Below are 10,996 nucleotides of genomic sequence, written 5' to 3'. Positions count from 1 at the left end.
AAAATGCTAAAGTGAGCTTTATTGACATACAAATAAATAACACTGATCCATTCAATGAAATTGCTGCCATTCGTCAACAACTTGCGTACCGGTCTGCACAACAGATATATTAACAGCAACCAAAACTGTTTCTGTTCGATTCACCTTATTTGTATGGGGGGGAAAACAAAAGTACGATACAAAAAATATATATACGTCGAAATCAAGTACGCGCGTTACTATACAATATAGTGGTGACGTAGTGTGTACACAGAGTGATAGGAAAATTAATATAGTATCGGGGTGTGTGGATTGACTATACAGATTTCCGTGCCTGCAAAACATCGTTGTTGCACAAAACGCTTTTGTGGTCGTATGTATGTATGTACATCCGAGCGAAGCTTAATTGGGCCTACGGCTCTGGACCGTCTGGCTGGTTCAGCCCAACCCGAGGTCAAAGCACAGACGAAAGTGAGAGGAGCGGTCCCATTCGGAGCAACAGTGAAAAATATCTGTAATTGCTCGTTCCCCCTAAAGGGCTTGGCACTACTTTCCGATACAATCCCGTGCAGCAAATCTGCAATAATACACCTTGACATTTGTGGGGGCGGGGGAGGGGTGTTTTTATATTTTTTTGTGCTGAAAGGAATAAAGACGTAGGCAATGGAAACCTCAATCATTTTATCGTTACGAGGTTTTCCCAAATATATATGTTTTAAAACAATTCCCAATTCAAAGTTTCCGCCTCTGTGCGGAGTGTGTTTGGGGAGCACGTTGGAAAGTGGCTGAATTCTACGCCCGAACGGTATTTACAACGGCGTTTAAGTCTTCACAAAAAAAAACACAATATGAAAAGCCATTTCAAGTACAACAGGGATTCCTTTTTTTCATTTATATAATAATAATCATAATGAAAAAATAGTTGGTCAGCAACCAGGCTCTGCAGGAGGGAGGGGGTGGGGGGGTGGGGGGGAGCCTCCAGGCATTGGGAGTAAAAAAAAAACGTGTCCAACCAATGCCCCCCACCGCCCTACAGCTGCATGCAAGTGTAGGATTGTTCATGAGAGTAAATAGGTACTCCATGTGAGCACTGTGCGAAGATCCGCACAAAATATACACCCCCTTCTTTGTTTAATTTAAAGCTTTCTTTTTGAAATGGTCATTGTCACGTGCTAACCGGTGGGAGAGATGTGTATGTTGCGCGCTGCACACGGCACGTGTGCGCTGTACGATTGAATGAAGGCACTGTCATGGTTTTACACATCAACATCCGAGTGGGTTAGGTAGGGGGGGGGGAGCTTCTGAAAGTTCCCAAAAACGTTGGGTTGGCTACGGCCATAAAACTGCAGGCTTAACATAGCAGCAGGCTTTTATTTATTGAGAGATATAGGGCCTCGTTTGGAATGTTTGCTTACTTATCCAGCAAGCAGTGCTTGTTTGTTTTCTGTACTGGTAAATAGTACCGGGTTCATGGCCATTGCCGCTTTCATGCCTTCTAGCAATAATCGTGCAGCGTGGTATATTTTTTTGGAACCATCATTTCCAATCCAGTACCTTTTTTTTCTCGGGGGGGGGGGGTGGGGGTGGGGGGAGAGGGGAAAATCAACGGCGGCCGGACTACGGACAGACTGGCGGTCTCCGTCGCAGGAATGTAAAATTTCTACCACGAGCACGAAAGTTCCACTCCTCGTTCGGAGCTGGGTGGCGCTTAGATTCCGCCTCGAGGCTTTTCGCGACTCTCGCCCAATAACAACCCTGCCTATTGCCCCTCTCGCCACCCTGCTCAATTTGCAGCAGCAACCCCCCCTGCCCCCCCCCCCCTGCCGCCCCCCCCCCCACCCCACCGTGTGGACGCCGTTTTCTGAGCTTCCTTCCGTCCCACGGCCGCCACCCCCCTCCAAACGAACAAAAAAAACCCAACCCAACAACCCCTCTGCGAGGACGTTGGGTTTACCGTTGCACCGCGCGGCCACCGCCTCCGTCATACGTGCGTCTGCATGCGCTGCTGCAGCGGGCGCGCCGTGAAGTCGGAGTGCTGCGACGCGTACGAGAAGCGGGAGGACAGCGAGTGCTTGCTCGCCTGGTCCAGCGTGTCGCCGGCGCCCTCGAACGCCGGCACGCGCCCGTAGGCGTACACGCCGACCCCGCTCCCAGCGACGCCGCCGGCGCTTCCTCCCACGCCGAACGGGCCGGCCATGCCGACCGCGGCCGCCGCGGCCGTGGAGGAGGAGGAGGAGGCCGGGGCGTAGACGGAGCCGCCGTAGACGCCCGTCTGGGCGTGAGCGCCGAAAGGCGGCCGCGCCGCCACTCCCCCGGAGCCGAGACCCGCGGCGGCGGACGCGGCGACGGCGCCGTCCGGCTGCTGCGGCGGCTCGAAGCCGCCCGCCTGCTCGTAGTCGTAGGGGCGCGCGGGGTACGCACCCAGGTGGGCGTACCCGCTGGCGTGCGAGAGACGCGAGGGGGGACGCGGCTCGTAGAGGGGCCGCGCCAGCGGGCGGAACTCGGAGAAGGCGTTGCGAGTGGTCGACTGCTCCTCGTGCGCCCGCACGTTGTAGTAGCCGTTTGTCGGGTCCTGGTGAAAGTGGGGGGGGGGGGGGGGTAACTTTTTTTAAGGGGATGAGAATAAAAAAACTAAAATTGTTGGAGGGAATGGGGGATATTGCGATGAAATCGTTAAATGAATTTAAAAGCCATTATATCTTAATTTACATCATTCAAGCTTCATTAGGTCAATGGTAAATTTTAATTATTGGTTTTAGGATGTAGTTTGATAGTCTTGGGAAAAAATTGTGGCAGTATAATACCCCCTGAGAGACGCTTCATGCAACAAATTAGAGCATTAGAAAGCGTTTAGTGGTTTAAAAATAAATATATGCATTTGAAAGAAGCATTTTAACTGCCAAGTTGTGTGTTAGAAAAAAGATTGAAAATAGGACCAAAGGAAATCAAGAAGTAATTTATGACGATGAAGTAATGCCATGACAACAAGTGTACCTATGCAGTTAATTGGAGTATCTTTACTAAAGTAAGTTTTTTTTTCATGCCTTTGACTAAAACTATTCATTGAAATTTAAAGGAACAGAAGCCGGGCCCTGCACTGAATGTGAAAAGCGATCGGGAATACATTAAAATGTTTTTGGCTCGTAATGCGTGGCAGCTTAGGCATCGTAAAGTGCCCCTACAGAAGGTTGGGTCCAGCAATTAATTACCCGCATCAAAATTGTCCATGTCGGCCTCTTTGCAAAGGGGAGGCTGATAGCTAGCAAATATAAAAATATATTTGTAGCACGGCCAAATTGCACGAATCCCTCATTTGCCAGTTCAGTGGTGTCCTTCCTCAACGTTCTGGCATGCACCTTGAGGTCCTTGTAGTCGGCTTCATCCTGGCTCACGCTGGGTTCTGTCGTTTGCTCGGTTTTCGTGTCGGTCTCATCGGAGTACGCCTGGCATGCACGGATATCAGCACCATTATAAACACACACACACACACGCGTGCACGAGCGGGGCGTGCGCGCATGTAGACATACCCACGATTGTGCATGCCTGCATCGTCCTGCAGGCTAATTATCTGTTTAATGCTTTGGACCATATAAACTAAGAAGTTGCCCACCTTGTTAATTTCCTGCACCAACAATGCTCTGCCTCACTTTATATGCTGCATGCATGGGTTATTAAGCATCCTCTGAACAACAGCAAAAAAAAAAATCACAAACTAATTTCTTTTTAATAGGAGGTTGTACAAATCTTTCCACGGCTTAGAAGCAATTAAATCCATGGGTGTTGTTCGTCTTTACCGGGTAGTAGTTGAACTTCTGGTCGCCGTTCATGACGGGCAGCTTTATGTCTTCCTCGGACATCTCCTTGCGAATTTGGTCAAAATCCTTGTGGACGATCTCCACCTTGGGGTCGTGCTTGCAGATCTTGATGTCCTTCTTGGCTGTGACGCACATCATGCAGGCAGTGCAAACTACTTTGGGGTTTAAATGGAATATTACGGGACGTATTTGAACAAGAACATTTTCACGTTCAAATAGCTCACCAGTGACCATGCCACTTTGCACATGTGACCGACACCTACACAAACTGCGAGTCTCTATGTAAGTTGCGATCGCTTGGTCAAATGTAATATGACACCGTGGACGCTTATAACATTGGTAACTATTTGATTTTCAAGCTGGCTGATGAGCTCTTCAATAACTATACAGCTATGAGACGTCAATACGCACCGATGGGAACATGTATGGACGCCACGGTGGAGAGATGGAACTGCCTCGCCTGGTATACATAGGTTCGATCCCGACCTTGACGCCACTCTATATTTGGAGTTTGGATGTTCTCCCTGTGGTCGCATTTTTTTTTCTCCGGGCCATCCAGTTTTAATCTCAACAATTATGAACATGCATTTAGAGTATTTGGTTGCAATACATTTCCACATAAGCCACTTCGTTGAGCTATCATTTGTGGCCCGGTTGCTTCTGAAAAAGAGCAATACAGCTCAGTCGGTCTTACCTCGTAAAAAAAAAGTTTAGTTTAGTATAGAGACAACTGGTCTTACTGATCATTTTAATTCTTAATTATTTGAGTACGCAAAGATATGAACCAATTGCTCCTCTTTGCTAATTCACACCAAGCAAAACAAATCTCTCTGATTTGCCCTGGTCAGCTTCGTATTAAATTTTTACAATTTTAAAAAACGTTAACGTCTTTAAGCTGGGCAGGAATAGTTCATAGAATGCTGCCTTTGGTGTTGTGAGTTCAAAGCAGATAGACGTGTGAGGACATTAATAAAATGTAAGTTAGGCCGACCTCCCCTTTCATAGTCTTGCAAGCTCACTCCCAGAAGAGGCTTTTCACTGTAGCATTTAATATATTACATTCACGACCGATTTAAGTGATCTGGCCTCACTGTTATTATTGAGCCCGCTCAATCGGGCCGAGTCAGCATCTCAAGAGCGCCGATTCCCCCCTCTTGGCAACTGTCCCCGTGCAGCAAAAGATGGCAGTGGGAATTAGTCTGCCGGTCGAAGAGCAATGATCGCTATTATGCGAGTACATTTTGTGGGTAAGTTTTATAACCGTTAAACATTTTAACCAGATTAACAATGTATGGGTTTTTTAGTTAAGGCGGGGGGGGCGAGGGTTGGCAAACTGGGAGAACATGGGGACAAGAACATACACACTCCACACAACAGAAAGGACACCCTTCTTGGTCGGCCATAATCAGACATGTGACAACCACAACCTTGGCATGGGAAATAACGTAAGCATGGGCAGACAATATAATTCGGACGAGAAGGCATACTTCTAGGATACCACAACAGACCATGTCTAGAGCAGTTATCTAGATGCGTGGCGGGGGGGGGTTTGCAGCCGCTCGTGGTCACTTGGCTTGGGTTTGCATGTTGAGCATCACTTTTCTCAACAATTTATTCAACTCCTCATGAAGATACCGCACAGCAGTGCGTGGCAAAAGCTTGCCCTTTTCTCCCCTTTGTGGCGGTGCTGAGAAGCACACGGCGAGTAAAAAGGTGTTTGTTTGGTTAACATGGGCCACTGGCCGTGGTGCAGCAGAGATGCTCCAGTTGGGGACCGGGTTGCAACTGCGCTGGGCAAAACTTACTTCTCCGTCGCTGGCGGCAGCAGAAGATGATGACTGCGACAGCCGCGATGATTAGCACGACAGCAGCGCTCACGCCGGCGCCAATCACGATGCCCTGCGACAGCACCTCTGGCGAGCGCGACATGGAAGGGGCAGCAGCACTGTCATCGAGCGAAGTGTTGTAAGTAAAATAAAAAAGAAACGACGGCGTGCTGCTCGTTTTCTTCTGGAGTTTTATCATCGGGCAAACTTTTTTTTCTTTGAAAAAAATATAGAAATTGTGATGTTTTGTGATCGCTGGGCCTCCCTTTGGACGATTTCACGCGCACAACGCTCAAACGCATTATCGAGGCAAGACTCCCCACGGCAGCTCAGGTTAGATTGCCAGGGCAACGGTGGGCCTGCGAGTGCCAATTAGGCACGTGAAAAGCCTACAAGTGGGTGGCGGAGCCGACGCCGCAACTTTGTCTTTCTTCCCATTGGTGATTGTAACATTTCACCGTGTTTTTTTGTTGTTGTTGTTGTTCAGATTTTTGATTGATCAAGGTTGAAAGCCTTGATGCATTAGCTCTGTCCGTCTGGCTGAGGTGGGACCGATAACTCTCGTAAAGATGACCTTATGTAGATAGTTAAGAGGTTACCATACAGTTGTGTTGCTACTTCGAACCTACCTTCGGGACGAGCAGCCATATTTATCAAACGGTTGGCCAATTCCGCTCATCACTAATTACACGGGCCTCTTGGACCATTGCACGAGGCCAACCCAGCCGTGGCCCATGAGGTCACATGCCAACATACGTCCGAGCGCAAATTCACATTCCAAAGTGTTACAGAATCCACGGATAGGCGTCATTTTGTCCTTCCCCATTGGGATGACTCCGCCCAGGGGTGCAAGTTGAGGCGTGGCCTATCATGGTTTCACAGCTGTGAATTGACGCTGGGTCGCTTGGAATCATCGTGCCGTCCTCACACGCGGGGAACCACCGCAGCGTCCAAAACTGACACGCGACATACGAAGGTTTTCGCGACGCAACAAAAAAAACAAAACGAACAAGTAAAAAACGCCCGTGCCTTTCTCGCGTAGCGTGAATATCTCTGTGTCGGAGCCGAAGCCGTTCCAGGCCGTGCAGTTGTAGGCGGTCTGGAAGTCCCCCTCCATGACGTTGGTGATGGTGAGCGTGGAGAGAACCCCGTCCACGCGGCTCACCGTCTCCACCGTGTAGCGCTCGTACGTGCCGACCTCCAGCACGTTCTCCTTCCACGCCCACGCCTGCCGCGTCCCACGTGGCAAAGTGGTGGGGGTGTAAAAGAGAGTTTCATTAGGAGCAGGAATCGGACTTTGTTAACTCGCCTGTGATCCATTGGTGTCTTTGCGAAACGCCTTTAGAGAATGACTATGCCTCTTGCTTTGCTCTTGCTTTGCTGTAAAGTTCTCTTTCATTTCCACATCATGACTGGGGATTACAGAGAAATATGCCCTACACGTGTCCCTTCTATCATTTTAATGTACTCCACTGGCCATTTTGTTCGTTGATTTGGTTGCATGAAAATCTTTAAAAATATTTTTTTTTATTTTAAAGGACCCCGTTTTCCTCTTGCAAGATGTCATCTCCAAGGAATATCTAGAGTGTTCTCTAATTAGAGGTTCTTCTGCCAGCAGTGGTGTGGGAAAGTAATTGCAGGGCTGGGCCATTATCTAAAAGCCTTTTATAGGGCCCGTTCGCTGTGACGTGACATAACGGTTCTCATCTCTTCTCTGAGCTCAGTGGCATCAGCTTTGTCACCACCTACTGCACAACAACTTAGCTACGTCTGATGGATGAAATATATTTATGTAAATGTACGTAGAATTACTGACATGTGAAAATGGACAGATAACACACCATGAAAGAGCCTTTTCTAGTGTTGGGTTAATTTATAGCGCTTAGTCAAGACACGACTAAACACATTTTTTATTTTACCAGGTAAGGCCCACTGTGCTATATTGCTCTTTTTCAGAAGTGACCTGGCCACAAATGAAAGCTCAAAAAAAGTGGCTTATCATGTGGAAATTTCTAGCGGGCAAAAACTCTAAACGCACACGTTTAAATGTTTGGGGAAAAACTGAAGGACCCGAATACAAATCTATGTGACCATGGGGATAGCATGCAAACTCCAAATATACAAACAGGACCGGGATTGAACCCACGACCTCTTGTATACCAGGCGTGGTAGTTAACATCTCGCCACTGCAGTGCCACTGACAGATCATAACATCCCGCCACTGGTGGATGAAGGTTTTCCCTCCGTGTAGGTCATCAGGGGTTGTATAGCCATTCCTCACCACACTGGTGTTGGCTGGTGATGGTGAGGCCCAGGACCAGTTAGGATAGCACGTGCCACCGACATTAGCCTTGGACGGGAATCTAACTTGGTTCCCTGGGTTCAGAGGTCGAGTGAATGTGACTCCAGAAGACGCGATGTGCATTGTGCCAGACTGGTAGTTAGCGAGTACACTTGACGCATGATCGCACGCAAACCGTCGATTGGCCTCACCGCCGTTACAAACAAAAATGCAATCTGCTCCGAGTCTTAAATTATGATATTTTTATTGTCCGAATGACAAGAAAACATCTTTTGGTTTTTACATTTAAATGACGGCCGTGTTGGTGGCGCGAACGTGAGCCAACAATTGAGGTTCGTTAACGACGGCACGAACGCCGACATCGTTTGTCACCGCGGAAACTTGCCCACATTTTGTTAAGGTGTTCGCGAATGTAGCTGTTGCCTGTGGCGAGTCGGTCAAGGAGGACGCTTTTCTCGGCGAAGCTCCTCAGGTCAAAGTAATCTCCCGCCACTCGGTAGGCCGCTATGTTTTATAAGATGTGAGGCCAAGAAGACAAGGCATCATTTTTCGCGAGACGACTGCTCCCGATGCACTCACGATGCGGTCCGGAGGTGGTGTGCTGCCGATGAAGCACTCCACCCGGCCTTTCTCTCCGCGCAGCGCGTGCTGCAGAAGGTCACTAGATATGATGGGTGGTCCTGGCATAGGGAGACAAAACAAATGTTTGAACAGGGGTTACGGTTGTCGCCAGTTGTGGAGTCATTGTCTTGTGCATTTGCCCTTCATGAATGCCGTTTGTGCGTGTGTATGCATGCGTGCGGGGAGCGGTGGCGCAGATGCGCTACGCTGCAAACACGGCGACCCCCAGGGTCAGATTCCCGCTCACGGTGTAACATCGGTGCCGAATATCTGAACCGGTCCTGTGCCCTCCCTTAGGTCGACTCGGCATTCAATTGAGTGCCTTGTGCAGGTATCTAAACATCAGCACTAGGGAGACAGAGACAATCAGGCGTGTTGTTGGCCAACTACCCCCTCGTGTGTCGTGATGGCCTTAATAAGTGCTCGCTAACAGGGCCTTTGCCAACCAGTCTGTTAAGGCTATACTTTATTGTGCGCGTGCGTTTTAATGTTGCGTGTAACGTACCATTAACGTTCAGCATGACTTCTTTCTCGCCGACGCCAATGCGTGGAACAATGGCCTTGCACACATAGCGCCCAGTGTCGTCTTGAGTCACGCCTTTCAGGAGCAGCATGTTGCTGTTACTCAACACCTGCAGGGTACACACAAAGACCCACCCCCCCACCCCGCCATAGCCTTAACAGACTGTTGGGGCAAGTGCTGTTCACAAGTAGCACACACATATTCACAAGCAGAGAAATGCACTTGCCAACAGCTGTTGATGCACTCCCAGAAAAACAGGGACTTCTAAATGTTTTGTGCATGCGGACTTTTCTGGATCATGTCTTTACAAAACCGTTGGGTGTATACTCGTGAGGAAAGGCGCGCGATCATCCAAATTAGGTTTATTGCAAGGAAGTCACACTTAAATGGGCTGAATATTAAAACTAAAATAACTCGAAAGGATCCTGTTAATAATAATATATGATACATTTAAATTGGATATTATAAAAAAAAAAACTTTAAATAATACTGGTCGAATTATTAATAGTTTAAATTACACTTTTCTACAGCCAGTGGCTGTTCCCTCTACAGAACGACCACTTTAGGCATGTCACAAAGTGATACTCATTGTATTATCCGCTGAATGATGGATCATGGACTGAGCCAAAGTACAATTGTGATCTGCTCTAACCACAGCAGCACCACACGTGCCCTCATTCGTGACGCGTTTGACTGCACTTGTGATGTTCATGCGCACTGCATTGCCTTCCTTGTTTATGCCTTTGACTCGCATGTATTTGATATTGTACGAAAGTATTTTGTATAAATACTCTTTGGTTCTGTCGCTAAAGTCACGTAGGTAGAACAAATAATAGATCGCGACGTTTCGATCGCAACGCAAGCAATCGTCATCAAGCAATTTGTTAATGTTTGCGCACGAGTCCATTATGCGTTTACTCTGCACGTGTCACTTGACACCCTGGTCACGTGACGTTCCATCGACAGGAGATTACCCATGAGAAATATTACAATCAATAAATTAGTAAAACATTATAGAAATAATAATAAACGTGGTCAATACTTAATGCAGAAAAAAAAGTAAACGTAACGAACGAATACATTTATAATGGGCCAATAAAATGATGATTGGCGTGGCTGGAAGAAAGCCAACACAAAGTGTGACGTTGCCGCCGTGTGGATTGCCGCAGCGCGCTGGCCAAATCGCGCGAACACAAGCAGAGGAGCTCACGGAAGAACGCGCGGATGAATGTGCTCCGTGTGCCACGGTCCCGGCTGCATTGCGCGCACATTTTTATCCTCCGCAGTGGTGGTAGCTTTTTGGGTGGCCATCGACCAAAGATGGTCACTGCATCGCACGCTTTTGGATGCACTCCAGCAGCAGTCCGGAAGGCTCTTCCATTCCGATATTAGGAAGCCGCTGGAGCTGTGCACTTAAAAATCTAGATTGAAAACTCATACCTTTTAAAACAGTTTTTTACGTGTTAAGTTTGTTGTCCTTCCCCCCACACCTCCGATTAGCACGTATGGTGCGAAAGACGTTCAGCGTACATACATTGCTCCCCGGCCTTGTCTAGAACATCAACTCGGAAAAGGGCACGGGGGCCTCGCCGCCGTTGACGCGTACCACGTTGGAGCCCTTGCGTGTCCAGGCGAGGGTCAGCGGAGGGTTCCCCGACCAGGCGCACGTGAAGGTGGCGTCGGAGCCCCGGTCCACGGTCTGCGGCTGCGGCTCCGTCACGATCCGTGGCCCGACTGGCGGCGACGTCGCAACAGAGCCAGGCGTTAATAATGCAAAGTGTAGTTTGGCGGTGGGCAGGTGTAGCAAGCGGAGCGTGTTGGCGAGATGTAGTAACACATTTAAAAACAAATTATAAACTGTCCTCCTGTGCAGACGACTTTCGGACCTCTCGCGGAGTACACGTGATGAGTGCAAACGTAGTTTTTTTTT

General features: G+C 48.5%; 1 protein-coding gene across 1 annotated transcript in view; it reads right to left on the bottom strand.

Moving 5' to 3' along the window:
• Window positions 1–1,820: 1,820 nt before the first annotated feature.
• The window catches only part of LOC144719118 (kin of IRRE-like protein 1), a 105,796-nt gene continuing 96,620 nt past the window's right edge, over window positions 1,821–10,996 (bottom strand). The window contains exons 8-15 of the mRNA XM_078594961.1: window positions 10,673–10,800; window positions 9,049–9,175; window positions 8,502–8,602; window positions 6,650–6,848; window positions 5,600–5,707; window positions 3,774–3,916; window positions 3,336–3,422; window positions 1,821–2,551 (exon numbers count right to left, since the gene is read on the bottom strand). Coding sequence (XP_078451087.1) covers window positions 1,961–2,551; window positions 3,336–3,422; window positions 3,774–3,916; window positions 5,600–5,707; window positions 6,650–6,848; window positions 8,502–8,602; window positions 9,049–9,175; window positions 10,673–10,800 — 1,484 coding nt within the window. The 3' untranslated portion in view covers window positions 1,821–1,960. The remainder of the gene's footprint in view (window positions 2,552–3,335; window positions 3,423–3,773; window positions 3,917–5,599; window positions 5,708–6,649; window positions 6,849–8,501; window positions 8,603–9,048; window positions 9,176–10,672; window positions 10,801–10,996) is intronic.

Source organism: Lampetra planeri, chromosome 5, assembly GCF_965212315.1.
Source record: "Lampetra planeri chromosome 5, kcLamPlan1.2.h2, whole genome shotgun sequence".
Classification (NCBI taxonomy): Eukaryota; Metazoa; Chordata; class Hyperoartia; order Petromyzontiformes; family Petromyzontidae; genus Lampetra; species Lampetra planeri.
Note: the sequence above shows the minus strand (reverse complement) of the source record. Positions and strands in the feature narration are given on the sequence as shown.